Genomic DNA, 17,686 nt, shown 5'->3' with positions numbered 1-17,686 from the left:
GGGGGGGGGGGGGGGGGGGCGGCAAGCAGCTTTGTGCCAGAGACGGGACTCGCAGCCTAACTAGTGGAACGCGCCAGGCGTCCCCTCCCCAGGCCTGTGAGGAGGGGTTACAAACACGGGCTGCAGACTGGCGGCCAGGGTTCAGGTCCCGGCTCGGCACCACGTGCCCTCTGTGACCGCCAGCCCGGAGGCACCTGTGCCCCGTTGTCTGCGCTGCAGAGTGAGAACCTCCGGGGCGTTTGCGGATTTAGGGAGATCACGAGGGAGACTCAGCCAGCGTCTGACGCCTGTGGTCCTGGCTGTCCGACGCTAGTGGGGTCTGAGAAGCTGCGAGGGGCCAAGCACATTGCTCCGCCCTCTAGCCCCATCTGCAAACCTTTTCACTGAACCTGGTGTCCTCGTGGGTTAGCTGCCATCCCAGTGTGCTCTGCAGAACTTGGAGGCCTCGAGACCGAGCTCACCTTCCAGCCAGTAGCGCACACCTAGGGACGTCCCAACTGCAGACCTGCTGCGGGCCCACGAGTCAGCGTGTAGAAGGCCAGCGGCTCACGGGGTGGGGCGGGGGTGGGCACTAGAGCTCCAACCTGCTTAGGAGAAGCGCACAGACCCACAGAGAGCAGGAGCCCTGCCAGCAGCATCCTTCAGAAACTTTCTTAATAGATGTAAAAGCCTCTCTCGATTTTTTAACTTGAACATTTTTCAAACCTACAGAAAATAGCCTCTTTCCCCTGAACTATTTGGAAGTCAAGTAGCTACATCCTTTTTGTGGCCCATTCCCCAAAGGCTCAGACTTCCAAGGCCACTGGACAGGTTTTCAGTGTCAGGAAGGAGCATCTGAGACCCTCACCCTGCCCCCGCCTCTGCTCGACTCTGCCTCAGCGCTCAGTGGCCCCAGCCCCTCATGGGCACAGGGAGTGGCCCTCTCGCCTTCAGTTCAGCAAAGGCTCTTGGTACACAGTGGCCCCAGGGATTGACTCTCCAGGGGAAGCGTGGACTCTGGGGCCTCACCCTGCCATCCCCGGACCTGGGTTACCCAGAGGTGACCAACGCACACACACCAGTAGCCCAGTGACTCTGTTGGAGTCACCCTGCAGGCCAGGCCCCCTCGCCCTCCGCGGCAGATAGGGAAGCTGCTGGAGCCTCTGCCCCAGCACAGAGCCGCTGCACTCGGAACCGCTCAGATCACTGGGGAAGACCTCCCCCGGCAACAGAAGGGCAACCAGCAGCAGCCAGAAAACCCTGGTGTAGACATAGAATGTTCTGGCTGCTAGAGGAGGGAGGTGAATCCCCCGGCCACCCACTCGTCACAGGTAGGGCCTGTGTCTGGGAAATGGGCCGGTGAATCCTGCCTGGACGGGAACCAGTTCCTCCTCGGCCCAAGGCCAGGCCTCCTGGCTTGCCTGACCTCAGAACCAGAGCGATGGGGGCAGCGGGGCCCGAGGCTGCCTAGAGAGGAAGAGCCCTTGCCCAGGAAGGACCTCGGCTCCCCGCCAAGGAGTGGGTTGAAAGTGGGTTAGCCGTCTCCCTGTTCTCAACACCTTTAATGACCTGAGAAAGGCATCCCAACTCCTGCATCCGGAACACGGTCACAGGGAGCTTTCATTCTGTTTTGGCACTTCAGCGCTTCCTCCTAGAGTCGATGTCGGGGCGTGTGGTTTGAGGTAAAGACTACATTTTCTTCTACGGATGACCCTCTCCCGGCTCCCCTGTCCCCGCCTTCCTCTGCCTTGGAAACACAGGACAATGAATCTTCAGAGGATTCTAGTGTCTTCTCCGTGCCCCGCAGTGGGTCCCGCGTGGGCCTGTGGCATCCAAGGTCAGGGAGCAGTGCTCTCTGCTTCAGGTGTTGGCGGGGCTCAGAGCCCGAGCCGGGGCAGGGGGTGCTGCCTGGCCACATTCACTGCCGGCAGAGCAAGTTCTTCACCTCGGAGCCCCCGACGGTCACGGGCAAACTGAGAACTGCAGAAGGCGCCCGGTGCGTGGGGTTTCGGGGAGCGAGTTGTGTGCAGCGAGGCCCGGCCTGCATGGCGCCCGGGACCCTCCGTCAGTGTGACTGCAGGCAGTGGCTCTGCGTTTAGACACTTCGGGGTGACCGGTCCCCGCGGCTCCGGGAGGGTGGGAGGGCTGGGGCGTGGCGGTGCCCCGAGCCCCCGCCGTGCATGCCCTCGCAGGTGCAGAGCTACACGGAGCATTACTGCAACAACTCCACGGACCGGCGGATTCTACTCATGTTCCTGGACATCTGCGCAGAGCTGAACAAGCTGTGTCAGCACTTCGAAGCCCTGCACTCTGGCACCCCGGTCACCAACAACCTGCTTGAGAAATGCAAATCCCTCGTTAGCCAGAGCAACGACCTGAGCAGCCTCAGAGCCAAGTAAGTCGCTTCTGGGCCTGTTCCAGTGGCCTGTGCGCAGGCGCAGGGGAGCGAGGCAGGCGGGGACGGGAGGGGCCCCGCAGGAGGGAGCAGGCTTCCGGGGAGAGGGCAGGTACATCCCACGGACAGAGCCTGTGGCGACCGTCCAGACCCGCTGCCCCAGTGGGAAACCCAGGCCCACCGGCTTACTGGAGGGGCCAACCCCACAGGCTGCTTTAGAGCGGGACCTGAGCCCTCTCCCTGGACCTGGCACTGGGCGAAGGGAAGGGGGTTGCAGGGCCCAAGTTTCCCAGAAGCCCACTGAGAAGCCCCAACTAAGGCAGTGTGTGCGGCTCCGACTCCATGCCCTGGCGGCCCTCAGCCCAGGGCGCCCTGCTCTGGAGCACACTGTTGAGTTATCGGGCTGGAGAGGAGGCGGCGGGACGAACCAGCACGTTTTGGAGCAGTTACGGGTTTGAGTCCTGCCCCTCGCGGCCGGATCAGCTGGGGCTCCTGGGCCACGAGCCCGCCGAACCACACGGTTCGGTAAAGACTGCGGCCAGGCCTGCACGGCTTGAAGCCTCCCCCGGGGACTGTGAGGGGCGTCCAGGACCAGAACCTGCCCCGGTCTGCACGGAGCCCCTCCTGCCGCTCCGCAGGTACCCGCACGACGTGGTGAACCACCTGAGCTGCGACGAGGCCAGAAACCACTACGGAGGCATCGTCAGCCTCATCCCCATCGTCCTGGACTTAATGAAAGAGTGGGTCGCCCACTCGGAGAAGCTGCCCCGCAAAGCCCTACAGCACGTGAGTGAGACCCGGGCACACCAGGAAGCCGCCGGTGCGGCCGCTCGTCCCCCCTGGACCGCAGGCTCCCAGCCTCGGTTAAGAAAGCACAAATGTAGGCCACTTATAAAAGACAGCCCCAGGCCTAGGGGGAAGGACAGAGGATGTTCCAAACCTCCCTGGAGACCACCCGGCGGGAGACTCTAACTCAGAGCCGGCGACCTGGCGCGGCCCGTAGGGCGCTTGGTCACTTAATTCGGTCTCCACCGGCTGATCCTTCCTTTGGCCCCTGCACTCCCCGCCACAGATGAACCCCAGAGAGCTTGCCCAATGTACTGTCAAGAACCTCTCTCCCTCTCTTTCACTGCTAAGCTCTCCCCACCTCTGAGTGTCGGGTTCTGTGCCAGCGACAAGGACCCCACGTCCAGTGTTGTTGCAAGAGGGTGTCCCGGGGAGGCTGCAGAGAGCTGGGGCCAGCGGCCTGCCCGGGTGCTCTGGGGGTTCCCAGCCCGCACCCAGCCAGGCCTGGCCACGCTGCAGGTCCGGCTTTCGGGCTGAGCTGTCGAGCTGGAGGCCTATCGGCACCTTTCCCGCCACTGTGGCAACTGCAGGCAAGGCCCGGCTACTTGGCCTGCGGGGGCGCGGAGGGCCAGCACAGTGGCCTTCCTCGGTGTGATCAGGTCTCCGGGCCAAAACCCGAAGGGGAACGAACCTGCCTTTGCTCTCCTTTACTTGGGAGAGGGAGACCATGAGAGAAGCTGGAAGAATTCTGACTTCGTGGCTCCTGTGCAAGGACCGTGTCCTGCTGTCCACAACACAGTCTCGGCCCCGACGTTCTAAAATGTGTCTCTGGCTTCTGAGCTTGCTGGAAGTGCTGGCTGACTGTCGGCTTTTCCCTTCGCAGGGGGCGACCTAGCTTCTGTATTCTTGCTTCCTCGGGGGCGACCGACAAGAATAAAAAGTGTTCTCCCACTTTTCTGCCTGGCTCGGGTTCCTGAGAATTATTCCTTACAGAGAGCAACGTTAACCCTCAGACCTCAGAGGACACTGGCCGGTGGCCTCACAAGCAACGGAAGCACGGGCTGGGAGCACCCACCGCAGACTCTTGCTCTAGGGGCTCGTGTCGAGGCCACAGCCCAGCTCCTGACTGGCCTTCCATAGCTAGAAGCTGTTCAGACAAGAATCTGAACAGACACCTGAGCTTTCCAGGTGGAATAAACACTGCCACCTCTGAGTCTTTCTCTCCGAGAGCTGCTTCTGCCATTAACACGGGCCGAGCACACCGGCTTCCGGAGCAGCTGGAAGTGGCTGCTCCAAGGAAGAGATGGAGAGGCCAGGCTGGTCGAACCATTGTCTGAGGTGGTTCCCCGCCTCCCTCCAAACCCGACAGCGTAAGGGAAGGAAGGCGGGGGGTGCCGGCTGCACTTTCCCTGGCACGCTCACAGCACGTGACCAATAAGCTCTCGATGACTTCCGTGTCACCTGGGCACCTGAAAGACCTGTATTTTTTTTTTTTTTAAGATTTTATTTATTTATTTGACAGACAGAGATCACAAGCAGGCAGAGAGGCAGGCAGAGAGACAAGAGAAGAGGAAGCAGGCTCCCTGCCAAGCAGAGAATCCGATGCGGGGCTTGATCCCAGGACCCTGAGATCATGGCCTGAGCTGAAGGCTTTTAACCCACTGAGCCGCCCAGGTGCCCCTCGAAAGGCCTGTGTTAAAGCCAATGGCCCACCAACCCATAGGGAGGCGAGTGCACTCCAAGCACGAGGCAGGACAGCAGCACGGGCCCTGCAGGCCACCCGGCTTGGAGAGCCTGGGCGGGGATAACCCAGGTCACCCCCCCATGCCACCAGACCCATCAGTGGGGGAAGGTGGGAACTGGAAGCAGAGACAGGATCTGTGGCTATGCGCCAGAGAACTGGCTGGCACAAAAAGGGTCTCAGAGAGACAAAAGGCAGATTCTACTTGCCAGCATCTCCTCCAGCCACCCGTGGTGACCAACCAAGCCAGGCCGGAGCCCTCTGCATCCGTGGGCGGGTCCCCGCTTGGCCTAGGAGCCCCTCAGAGGCCAGCGTGAGTCACTTCATGTTAACACAGCAGAGTAGTGCAAAACAATAGATTTTTATTTGTTCACAGTTAAACACAAGCAACTGCCTTGACATTTTAGAACGTTCTAAGAAGGACAGCAAACCCTCTCGATTCCAATTCCCGTTCACTAAGATTGTACCATCTTCTCTCGCGGTTCTTGCTTATGGCATCTGACGTGGATTGTTGGACATGCTTTTAAGATCAAGGCGGGAAGGTTTAAACCTTTTGACAAGAGAGGACTTTCTCAAATTTAACTAAAAGCAGTCAGTTAAAAAACCCTTTTGTTTCACTGATGGGACCCCTTTCAACCGCACGTGAGCCACATGTGGCTGATCCATGATTGAATTACAAAACTAGATTACGTCTTAACAAAATCTGTTTCTCCGTTACATACTTATTATGGTCCACAGAAGTCTCCCGAAAAGTGATCACTGATTCTTCCTCGTGCAAAACGCCTGGCCACCTCTGACCAGCCGGCGTGTCTGCGGGTGGCCTCCTGTCTGAACACTGTAGCTAGTGGGGGAAGGGAGGAGGGGTGGATCTGGGGGTGCTCAAACTCACAGGGGTCTCCTCTACAACATCTGTTCCAGTGACTCAACTAGCCTACGTCTCCCCGATGGACGATGTGGTGGCGGAGGGAAAGGGGGCAGAGGGCTCCTCTGCAGTGGCAGACCCGGGCACTCCCTACCCCTAGCAGGCTTCCCTCGTCGCTGTGGCCCCTCTTCTCAGGTGAGCGCATCCAGACCGGAGGACAGCGAGGCAAAGATGGGAACCCGCTCTCCCCGCGAACGTCAGAGCGGCACTGATGGGGACATGAGCCACATGGGGACAAGGGTCGCAGCAGCAGCCTCGAGGCCAGGCCCCGACCTACACGCGCGCTTTCACCTATCCAGACAAGCATCATCGAGGGCGACCGATGGCACCACGGCACCGGGGGTGGGGGGTGGCAGGGCGCACGTTACAGAAGTCTGGGCAGAGACAGACACAGACGTGCTGGGGCCGGAGACGTGGGTCAGTTTCTAGCAGGCACCTGGACAGTGGAAACGAGCAGAGGGAGCTGCACTGGCGGGGTCATTCCACGAGACCCTCTCGTCCCTGCAGATGTGGGCGGCATCAGGCTTGTCCCGGGACCACTCTGAGAGGGGCTGGCCTCTCCGAGAACATCCCCAGGCTGGGTGGCCCTCCAACCGGACCGTGGCTCCAGACCAAGCCTCTGCACCGCCCACGCCCTGCTCAACCCGCGTGGCTTCCTCCCCCACCACCGCCGCCTGCGCGTGGCACTTCCGCTCTCCTTCTTCCATTCCTTCTGGCTTCGAGTGGCACGTTCTAGTATTCGGTACAAACCCCACTGGCTAATCCCAGCACATGCTATATTCTCTACACAGAAACACCCACGTTTTCATTTGGAACTGGGAGTCTGAACCCCCAGGGCCCAGCTCAGGGATCCCCTCGTCGCAGCCACCATGTCAGCCAACCCCATCTACACCACGAGACTTTGGCCTCTTGTGACAAAACCACTGGAAACGGGGACAGCCCAGGTCTGGAGTTTCCTGTCCTGTCATCCTGATCTGGCCCCATAATGTGCCGGCCTCTCGGACCACAGTGGCACGGTGGGCTCGCCATCCGTGTCAGTGGTTCCCAGGTTCCCTGCTCCGAAGAGCTGGCCCCTTTCCGCCCCACACGGCATACGCATTCTGGTTCACACAGCAGCTGCCCCCACGGAGCCTGCTACAAGCCCCCAGCAGCTGGAACACTCTGCTGACCACGCTAGGAAGGCCACAGCAGCCTCAGCTGCACAGAAGCCTTTAAAACCTCCTACCCAAGAAGTGACTTGTCTCCTGCCTTTGGATTTTTCTTTCTTGTGACCAGATCTTTCTCCCAATGCTATCCTAACAATTTCTGTAGATTTTGTGGCAGAACCCTGTCAAAAGCTTTTTAAAAATCCCTCAAAGTCCTGTCTGAGAGAGGTCCGTGTGCTTCCGTCCCACAGTGGACTCGGGAATGTACTTTCTCTACGGAGAGCCCACAGCCACTCCACCCTGCTGCCCGCCATGCCCCCACCCAATCCCCACCCCCAGGATACCGTCGTGCTACTTTTGAAAACAAATTTCATGCTGCCCAAGAAGCAGACTCCAACCCCAGGGCCCGAGCTGACCTTGGTTTGTGTCGGCTGGGGATCAGAGCAGGTCCCACACACCGGCCATGTGGCTCTGGGGCAGGCAAGTCCGCCCCGAGTGGCAGGGCAGAGGCAGCCCGAGCCTGACCTGGGTCAACACCAGCTGCTGCTCGACCGTCTGGAGACCGGCTCTGCCCCGATGCTAACTGCTCTGCGCCATCCGTCCTGGCAGCTCCCAGAGCCGGCTTCCCTCCCTTGCATACCTCCGCCGTCACCCTTCCGTCCTCAAAAAGACTCGCTGTGGCGCAGTCAAGTGACCTGTTGACTCCTGGCAGGTTTATTGTTTTTAAAACCAAACTAAACCTTACTACGGACTTGAGTCCCTTGTGGCATAACACCCTAAGTGTCTAGACTGCGTACCTCAACACCCTGAGGCCTCAATCCCCCAGCCGCGGCCGAATAAAAAGCCCCCTTGGGTCCGCCACGGTCACTGAGCTGAGCAGCCACCAGGGCCCGAGGGATGTGCCAAGGGCCCTGGGCCGAGACGCCTGTCCTCGGAGCCTCCCGCGCAGGCCGCGGCCCACGCCGCCACACTGCCGCCTCACTCCCTATAGTCGTAAGATCTGCTCGGTTCTTAAAAATGTTTGTTTTTTTTTTTCTTTACATCAGCCTCTGCCTTTGCCAGTTAATCAGGGAAAAGGCTTTGATTTAAATGCCTGGTGTCTTTGTTCCACGGCACAGGTCCCTCGGGTTGGGGGAGGGTAAGCATTCTGACCTGGTTTCAGTAGGAATCCAGTTAACATTTTTTTCCTTTCTGAATTTGTTCGTGTTTGCTTTTCTAAAACTGAACTAGGAAATAGGACATGCTCAATTTCAAGCTTTCCTTTGGACAAAACTGAATTCACCATGGGCGGTTACCGCTAGACCACACAGGATGTGTGGCGGCCGCTGGCGGCGCAGGCCGGGCAGGGCCAGGCCGCTGGGCGCACCAGGAGATCCTGTCCTGATGAGATCTCGCGCTAGCGCAGTTGCGGCGACACAGCGTCTCTCATGACCTAGGCCCCTCTGGTTAGGAGTGCTAGAATATCCACTACAACCCTAAAAAGAAGAGACCTTTCCCCTCACGTGCTGAAGCGTCTGTAAGCAGTAAGATTTCGTACCATTACAGTCCATCCTTCCCCCCCGCCCCACGACTGAACCCTCGTATGCTTTTAACTAAAAGAAAAAGAGAAAAACCAAGTTCATCGGCTCTTTCCTACCAGTCTCCCCCTGCCTCAGCTGGGACACTAAGCAACAACTCTTCAGCTTCTAGCTTCTACCTCTGGAGCCTGTGTTCAGAGGCTGCGCTGGGGTCCCCTCCCCTGAGCATGTGCGGGCAGCTGGGGGTGCATGTCAGACCGCCTTTGTCAATGCTCACCGGGACTCTACCCTGGAAGGCTCGGCCACTACCAACGTGCGAAAGGGAAGCATCATCAAGCTCGCCATGGGGTTGGCCCTGGAAAGTTCGGCTGGCATGAGAAAGCTGTTACCTTTTTAGTGGTCTAGAACCAGCAACAGCAAGGCGGCTCCAGCAGCCTGAGAAGCAATGGTCATTTAAACGCTGAAGAAACTCTTTGGACCTTCAGAGCCTTTCTGCGGCAGCATCGCCGAGAAGCTGACATAAACGAGAGGCTCACGGGAACATGAATGGAGACAGGCAGACAGACCGGGGTAAGGAGTTGAACCCCGAGGCTCAGTTAGCACAGCCTTGTCCGAGGGACAGCTTCTCGTCCACAAGGGCTTCTCAGGCAACTGCTCAGCCCCCCCACCCTTGCAGGGAGAGGGTTTCACCATCCCCACGCCAGCCTGGTCGGAACGGTCCCAGCTTTCCAGCAAACACCAAGTAAGTAAGAGGTAGCGTGGAAAGAGGGACAGAGCATTCCCAGAGGGGAAGGGCAGTCTCCACGGCGCCAGCTCCAGACGCCTCTTACCAACACACGGTTTACACAGAACTTTCTAGAAAGCAGAACTGCCAAAGAACGGAAGGGCGAATAAACCACTGTTTCCCTAGAGCTGCTGCTTCAGAACCAAAAAGCAGTGACAAGGTCTCACATGACGTCAACCAGCTTCACAAGCTACCCCCCCGCGGAAAGGGACAGAACCAGACTTACCTGCAACACCAGTTACCTGGGCTAACGGAGAGCCGCCCCGTTCTCCGAGTGTCAGGAAAGGAGAGAGTGTGTGTTAGACTCAAAGATTCAATCTGGCCTCATATTGCACAGGTTCAAAGGGCGCGACCATTGCGGGGGAAGGAAGAAAATAAAGCTACTGAGGAACGCACACCGGCCCTCGGATTAGTCCACACTGCTGGGTAAACGAAACACGGGCCGGGGAGCGGGCTGAGGGGGGCATTAAGAGGCATTTCGATGCCAGATCCAAAAACCGTTCTGTGTCAAGTCAACTGTCAAAAGGACCTCCATCCCGTTGCCACCGCGTGCGCTAGCCACCCAGACCCCGGAAACAGGAAAGCCTGGGCTCGTGCATTCACACCTCCTGTTCTAAGCCCGCAACCCGCAAGTTAACACGACGGACCGTCATCCTTCGCTGTGCTCATGATGAGCCTCGTTGTAGTCCATGATGTGCAACTGTCCAACACTGTCCGGGTTCGGGGGGAGAGGGTGCGGGCCGTCAAGGTTCAGGGGGGTCTTGGCTTCCGCACCCGGGTCTCTGCCCAGTTCTGTCTTTAGCGTCTCGGAAAGGCTACTGATGGTCACGCCGTCTTCATCACACTGGCTCTCACTCTTATTACGAAATAACTCTCGTGCCTTCATGCCTAGGAAGCTTTTTGAGCTGGGGAGGGAGCCGACAGTAGTGGGGATGCTGGTGGCGGACCCTCCCATGGCAGTTTCCCACCGACTGCTGAACAGGCCTGCCCTCTGGCTGGGGGGTTTCTCTGGGGTCGAGAGCTCGCTGCCGCCGCCGCTGCCACTGCTACCTCCACCCCCTCTACTTGCGCTGCCAGCCCCGGGTCGAGGGGGCTTGGTCTCGCCGTTGTAACCAGATGCCTCTTCGTTGTGCCCTGTTACAGAATCCGGGCAGCCGTCCTTGCAACAGGCAAGCCTGTAAGAAATCCAGGGAGGAGAAGGGGGTGGTGTTGGCAGCGCCTGGGGGGATGGGAGGCGTGCGACTGCGCGGGCTCATGCAGACACCCAACTCTACGCTTTCCAGCGGGAAAACCTGAGCGTGAGGCCTCGGCAAGAGACACCGAGTCTCAACGATGGATGGGACACGGAGACACAGGTGTGGGCAATTCCTGTGACCACATCCTGCAATTCAGGGCCAAGGACAGGGAACCAGAGAGGCCACCGGGGATGGTTTCTCACGCCCTGTTCTGCTGCTGGTGGCTCAGGGACAAGGCTGCTGCTCCCACCTCTTTTGCTCCTACCTTTCTTCTGCCGCTTCGGCTGCTTCTGCCTTTTCTTCTTCAAGTTTCTTCAGGAGGCCATCCTTCTCCAACCTGCCGTATAAATCTAAGATCTCCAATTCAAACACTTGGGTGATCCTTTTCTGAGCCTCATACCTGCTCTCCGCCGCCTGCAGCTGTCCTCTGAAACACAGACCACCCCAGGATCTAGGAAGCCCCGCTCACAAAAGAAACCATCATCGCGGAAACCCGTGCCCACCGAAGTTACCTTGCCTGGACTTTGACATCTTCTAAATATTTCTTCTGTTCCAAGAGAAGGTGGTCTTTCTTGGCCAGGTGAGATTCCAGTTCCAAAATCCGTTTCTGGGAGGTATCAAGCCTCTGATTCTGCTGGAGAACGTGGCTTCTGTTTTTTTCTAGTTCTTTCCGACACGCAGCTTTCATCATCTCCACCTCCTACAAGAGGGGCTGGAGTTAGTCCCCGAGGAAACAAGCGTGCTACCTTCGTTGGGCAAAAGCAAGGCTCTGCGCACTAAGAAGGCGCTTTGGGGCACTGCTGCTGGAAATCTGAGGTCCTACAACTTGCTGCAAAGAAAGCTGGCAAGAAGTATTAATCTAGTAGTCCTTCCTTGAAATCCGCCCCTGAGGAAATCATCTGAAACATGACTAGGCATTGTGCACAAAAAGGTATCACCGTATCACGTGGTAGGAGGGCAAAAAACCGGAAGTGCTATTAAGTCTAACACCAGGAGAAGAGTGAGTTAAAATACATTTTATATCTCTAAGTTTTTAGTAAAGTTATAGTTTATGTATCAGTAAGAAAAAGATTTAAAAAATAGACTTTATATAAAAACACGTGAACGGGAGCTCAACTACATCAATGTGACATTCACGGACACCAGAGGAAGCTACCCCGATACCGCTTCTTTCAACATAGTGGGGTCGCAGCTGATGTGTCTTCCGTCAGGCTCTTCTCCCCACACACCGACTGAGAGAAAGGCTGCGGGCACAGCCCAGTGGGACAGGCTCGCTCAGGCCACGCCACACATGTGCCTCGGGCACCCTGAAGGTCTAGAGATCATGCCAGGCAGATGGCTGCCTGCCGAAAGACCAAGCCAGCTGAACCCTGAGCAACTCAACTAACTAAATAAAATCTTTAAATTAAAAAAAAAAAAAGGACAGAAAACAAGGAGCAAGGAGATGGAACTTCCATGGGGGTGTCCCTGCCTCGAAGACGACCAGTGACTGCTTTCCTGGAGTGGAACTCCACAGACTGAAACTCAGGACTGGGCACCGGATCATGGCTGTTCTAGCCGTGCCCGAGGACTCCAGACTTCAGCACAGGTGAGGTGAACCAGACTCTGTCATCAGTGACAGGAGTTCTTTATGGAGAATCAAGCCGACCACTGGACTAGGAACATCCATGCGCCTCCATGAACCCTCACAACCACCGCAGGATGTCCTACCCCACACCTACCAGCCATTCCCCAGCTGATTCTCCGGTACCGCCCTGCCTCCCCACTTGACTGAACAAGAGGAAGCCTGACTCCATGTCCGAGGGCAAATTCTGACAGGTCCAAGGCAATGACTGAGCTAGGGATGGACACAAAACACAATCCTGGCCAACAGCAAGGGTGGGAAGTCTGGTAGAGGGTTCCTGGCAACGTTTCCTCACTGACGGACCCGCAGGAAGCGACCTCTCCTCTTCCAGGGGAGACTGTGGTGTCTGACTCCCTATGACCACCATTCCTGTGGCTCAACCTTGCAACCATCGGCACAGCTAGCCAGAGGACAAGGTTGCTAAGACAGGCCAAGTGGTGCAGGAGAGTGGAAAAAACAGGACGCTTTTTTTTTTTTTAAAGTAATCTCTATGCCCCACATGGGGCTCAAACTCACAACCCCAAGATCAAGAAGCACATGCTCCTGTCCATCTGTCCATACTCTTGATCTCAAGGTTGTGAGCTCAAGCCCCACGTGGGATATAGACATCACTTAAACAGATTAAAAAACTAAAAAAAGACAAAACCTTAAAAAAAATTTTTTTAATTCTAAAAAGACAGGGGCATGCTCTACAGACCGAGCCAGTCAGGCACTCAGAACCGGGCTCTTAGATACTGTCCCTACACTGACTGGGCCAGCCCGGAACCCACTGGCTTTCAGACTTCTTGTCAAGTGAAGTAACGAACTTCTTTTTGTTAAGCTGGGTTAGGGGTGTCTTGGTTCCTGCTTACAACTGTGGACACCCCAGCTGCTACAAGTCAGGGTCATCACATCCACGTAGGGACTGTGAAACAGGGTCCAGAGAGATCAGGTGGCTGTGGGAGGTCCCAGGAGTCCAAGTGCTCCAGCCGAAGGCAACAGCACAGAGGCCAGCCCAGCTGACTTCTCTCGGCAGATGTCAGGAATGCATTTTGGTCAGCATTTTCAGAGGATCTCCTGTCTCTTAGGTCTCTTTTCCCCTTGTTCTTTTCCAAGCCCATTATACCTCGAAAATGAGTGCTAGCTGGTTTCTAGAAAGTTCCACATTTAACATCCTTCTAAAGGGAGTCTGAATCTGAGAGCTGAGAGGAGCTGCGAAATAAGAAGTAACTAACTCTATTATGAAAATGACATCTCTCTGCTTCCAAGACTACTTTCTACATTTGGCCAAAAAAGCTTTACAAAGCACAAACCCAAGAAATCCTAAAAAGTAAGCCTGTGTGTGATGGAGAAGTTAGTGACAGGAGGCATCTGAGCATTTACTATTAAAATCCTATCCCAACTCATTCCCAGCTCATTCACTAACATTACCTGAGGCTATTTATAAAGTGACATAAAACCTCTGCCTCAACACCATTGGTGAGACACTAATTAGTGTAAGATCATGCCAATACTGGCCTTGTTGCCAGGACTGAACCGCCATCTGCTGAAATTAAATTCAACATTAAAAGGAAGAAAAAATATGTATACCAGTATATACCCACAGTCCCAAGCGTTATGTTCAATAGAACTGGCTTCCTATCCTTTTTTTTGTTTCTCTCTCTCTCTCCCTCCCCCTCTCGAAGCCGGCACTGGTGAGGGAAGACAAACCCTTTATCAGCTACTCTGTATCAATTACCATGCGGCACTTTCACTTACCCTGACGTCACTGCAAAGCCAGCCAACCGGGGGAAACAAGCTCGCACAACGGCCGAGGAGGGCTCGTCCACGGGGCCACAACCATGCTGTGCGGCCGCAGACCCGCTGCCTGGGTCCTATGGGCTCCCCGCGCCCCGGGCATGGCTCCCCGAGCCCCTGCATACCTTTGTGGTATCCGAGTGCTTGCTCTGCAGCTGTTCCAGATACAACTCGTTGACCTCCCCGAGGACCAACAGCTGCCGGTTCAAGAACTCCATCTGCTGCTGGACCGACTCACTGTTCGAGAGCTAACCAAAACAGGGCAGGCAACATCAGCACCCCCGTGACCCACAACTGGCCGGTGTGCGCACACAGGGGCCGGCTTGCACTCCGGGTGTCAGTGCTACAGGACAATAAACTCCCATGGTTTCAAATCCCCTAACACAAGTGCTAGCGGGGAGGAAGGCGTCCCACGGCAACTTCAAAACGGCGCTGAGCAAAGGGGAAGCAGTGGAGAGTCGCTACATCAAAGTGGCCACCCACGGGATGCCTGCGGAGGACAGGCGTGTGCGACCTTCACGGCGGGGACAGAGCCCAGGGTTAAAGCCCAGGAAGACGCACTTGCTCGTACATAAACTGTACAGAGTGTGGTGAATCCCAAAACAGGAGGGACCCTAGCTCAGGAGCATTTTGAAGCAAACTTCCCACGTTTATGTAAACGAGGATCTAAGAGAGGGTTCCCAGGGGCACACACAGGCCCAGGGGCAGGCCGGGTGCTTCTCCACTGCGGAACCTGTCCTGTGCATTGTGGGGCGGGTCGCAGCACCCAGGTCCCTGCCCAGTAGCACCAAAATACTCTACACATTGCCCCTTGCCCCGGGGGCGGGGTGGTGGTGGGGAGGGGACGCCGCCTCGGCCTCCCTCCACTCCTGGGTGGGAGCCCCAGCTGGAGGCACGCAGATAACGGCCTCACCCCATCTGGAGGAAGAACGTCAGTTAGAGGTGTGAGAGGAGACCCAGCCTGCCCCGGGGCTTACCTTCTGGGACACCTGACTGAGCAGCAGCTCCGTGTGACACACCTTGCTGTTGGCCTTCTTCAGTTCCAGACGCAGCTCCGCGATCATGTTCCTGCAGTCCTCCAGCTTCGTCTGCCCGGAGAGACGGGCCAGCAAGTTACCCACTGCCTCCGGCCAGGGCCCCACCCCACCTGGCCGTCAGTCCCCGGACAAGTGGGGGAGCCCAGCTTCGCAGCTGCTCCACTATTCTTGGGTCACCAGGATTTAGTTTCTTAGTTTTAAAAATCAAGTTATGGATGATTTCTGAGTTCCTGATTTGTTTAGCAAAAGAACAAGAAGCTCTTAGATCTGCAGTCCCCAAACCAAGCCAACCCACAGGGCTGGGGCGGGGAGGTGTGAAGTGTCTGAGGGAAACATAGCAACACCTGCCGCTCGTCATGTGAACTGCACGCTGGAGGCCGCGGAGAGGGAGTAGCAGCGGCGCTAGCGAGGGCAGGGGATGTAGGCACGTCTGCGAAGCAGGGATCTGGGGTTTGCTGGGATACAAAGCACTGTGTGAACACCAGCGTGAAATGGGAAAAGAGGGCATCGGTGTCCAGTGTGGCTCCAAGTCTGTGCCTCTGCGGTGCCCAACGGGGACACACACAGCACTGGTGAGCCATGGTGGTCGTTTAAAAACAAAATCTACAGGGGTGCCTGGGGGGCTCAGTGGGTTAAGCCGCTGCCTTCGGCTCAGGTCATGATCTCAGGGTCCTGGGATCGAGTCCCACATCGGGCGCTCTGCTCAGCAGGGAGCCTGTTTCCTCCTCTCCCTATCTCTACCTGCCTGTCTGCCTGCTTGTGATCTCTGTCTGGCAAATAAATAAATAAAATCTAAAAAAAAAAAAAGAATAAATAAAATCTTAAAAAAAAAAATCTATAACAACGTAAACTTGGGTCTACAGTCCTCAAACAGCTGCTGGGTTGTTGGGGCGTAAGGACTAAGTTGTTCAGATCTGCTTAAAAGCACAATGGTCAGGGGTTTTTTTTGCCTTGGAATGCCAGGGAAGTGACCAAACTGCCACAGGAGCCGCGTACGACCTGAGCTGGTGGGGGAACCTTGGCCCGAGATGCCATCTATGCGCTGCCGCATCAGAGAGAAAAGCCCTTCCTGTCCATCGGGCTGAGTGAGGCGCCTCCATGCCCTGTACCTGCCCGTACCTGCAGCTCCTGGCTCTGGTTGTAGAACTCCTCGCGGTCGTGCTGCAGCTGTCGGATCTGGCTGTGCAGCTGGGCCACCATCGTGTCTCGCTGCTCCTGCAGCTGGCTGTACCGGGCCTGCTCCTTCTGCACGCTGACCTTCCAGATCTGGATGTCCTTCTCTTGCAACTTCAACTGGTCTTTCTAGCAGAGAGCATAGACGTGATCATTTTAGCTGCCTCCCGGCAGGGGCACTGAAACACCTGTGTCACCAGTGCCGACGGCCACACGCCGCCCTGAAGCTTTAACCGTAGGCACCGCAGCCATCAGCTCACGACTCTCCAGCCAGACTTGCAGGCCGGGGCCACCAACCTGCCAGCGGCACAGGGATCAGGAGCCACTGGAAGAACCTCTCTCAGGTGCCAGTTACTCCCAACACCTTCCGAAGTCCTAACCGCCAGTGCTGGCCCAAGACCTCTAATAAAACACCAAGCAGCCAGGTCCCTAACACCAGCTGCCACCCTGGCAGTGAGCACGGAGTCCAGGGACCTCCTCAGGCAGCACGGCTGCAAAGTGGCTGCCGGTTCGCCCCCTCCACCCCGTTTCGCGGAATGGTAACAGAGGCTGCGGAGGCTTCTCTTCTCTGAGGAGAGGAACGACAGAGCCCCTCAATCTGACTGGCTCCCCCAGGTGCTGTGAGATTTTTGTCACAAAACAGCTTCAGGAGAGCTGGTTTTGCATTTGGAGGAATAAAATCGCGCCTCTGACTCTGTGACCATCGTAGGCTATCACAAGTACACACGGAAGCCACTTGTCTCACCAGGGTCATTCGGTCACCCTTAGAGACCGAGCGACCACCCCGAGCCGCGGCGGCGCATGGAGCTGGGACCGGACACCTGGGGCCTGAGCCGGCAGCCGCTCCTTCCAGAAGATGGAGCCGGCGCGAACCCCCGAGCCCGAGGCGAGCCCTGCCCGTGGGCCCCGGGGGCTCACCATGGCCGCATTGTGCTCCTCCAGGGCCGCCGCCTTGACCGCCTTGCGGAGGAGCCGCCTGTTCCGGAGCGCATGCTGCTGCCTCTTGAAACGCTCATACAGTAACTGGTTGTGCAGCAAGAGCAGCTGGTTACGGAGGGTGCGGATCTCATCTGAGGGAGGAGAGCCTGATTTTAAAGCAGAGGGAGGGTGGCAGAGAGGCCTTTTACAGACGGTTCCGTCACGCCCGCCCAGGTCAGCCAGCTTCCGAACCGCGCTTCTCACAGCAACAAGTCCCCGCTCCCTCGGCAAAGGCCGCCTGCGTCTCAGCGACGGTCGTGTGTCAGGAGAGGGGAGGGGGACTGACTACCGGCCGCCCTCTGAAGGAGCACAAGATGCTAGAAGGTGGGAGGGCTCCTGAGAGCTTCCTGACTCCTCCCCGCACACCCAAACCACACGTACGGTTCTTCGAGGCGCCCTCCTGCCCCCCATGCTATGTCCTCCCCGGGGCCCAGCTCCCGCCACCGACCTCACTGGGCTCTTTCCTACGAAAGCCAAGCACGAGGTCGGCGCTTTCTGCACTTCCAGCCTCAAGCACCTGCTACGTGCCATTTTCCAGAAGTAGAAAATGCTAGCTTTGCAACATCTGAGGTATTAGGGGCCAAGGAGATACGC

General features: G+C 57.1%; 2 protein-coding genes across 13 annotated transcripts in view; one reads left to right on the top strand and one right to left on the bottom strand.

The window, feature by feature from the left end:
• Positions 1 to 4,360, top strand: part of SPACA9 (sperm acrosome associated 9) — a 10,485-nt gene extending 6,125 nt beyond the window's left edge. For 6 of the 8 annotated variants that reach the window (XM_059410453.1, XM_059410454.1, XM_059410452.1 and 3 more), the window contains 2 exons: positions 2,172 to 2,374; positions 3,013 to 4,360. In XM_059410453.1, coding sequence (XP_059266436.1) covers positions 2,172 to 2,374; positions 3,013 to 3,346 — 537 coding nt within the window. In that variant the 3' untranslated portion in view covers positions 3,347 to 4,360. The remainder of the gene's footprint in view (positions 1 to 2,171; positions 2,375 to 3,012) is intronic. The other 2 variants (XM_059410455.1, XM_059410448.1) reach the window with 2 other exon arrangements.
• An 883-nt stretch (positions 4,361 to 5,243) lies between these two features.
• The window catches only part of TSC1 (TSC complex subunit 1), a 48,554-nt gene continuing 36,111 nt past the window's right edge, over positions 5,244 to 17,686 (bottom strand). For 4 of the 5 annotated variants that reach the window (XM_059410441.1, XM_059410439.1, XM_059410440.1 and 1 more), the window contains 7 exons: positions 17,033 to 17,199; positions 16,061 to 16,243; positions 14,882 to 14,992; positions 14,030 to 14,152; positions 11,017 to 11,204; positions 10,770 to 10,931; positions 5,244 to 10,444 (listed from right to left, as the gene is read on the bottom strand). In XM_059410441.1, the coding sequence (XP_059266424.1) occupies positions 9,919 to 10,444; positions 10,770 to 10,931; positions 11,017 to 11,204; positions 14,030 to 14,152; positions 14,882 to 14,992; positions 16,061 to 16,243; positions 17,033 to 17,199 (1,460 nt within the window). In that variant the 3' untranslated portion in view covers positions 5,244 to 9,918. The remainder of the gene's footprint in view (positions 10,445 to 10,769; positions 10,932 to 11,016; positions 11,205 to 14,029; positions 14,153 to 14,881; positions 14,993 to 16,060; positions 16,244 to 17,032; positions 17,200 to 17,686) is intronic. The other variant, XM_059410442.1, reaches the window with a different exon arrangement.

The sequence above is a fragment of the Mustela nigripes genome, chromosome 9 (assembly GCF_022355385.1).
Source record: "Mustela nigripes isolate SB6536 chromosome 9, MUSNIG.SB6536, whole genome shotgun sequence".
NCBI classification, from domain to species: domain Eukaryota; kingdom Metazoa; phylum Chordata; class Mammalia; order Carnivora; family Mustelidae; genus Mustela; species Mustela nigripes.
The sequence above is the reverse complement of the archived record's forward strand: the minus strand, read 5'-3'. Positions and strand labels throughout refer to the sequence as shown.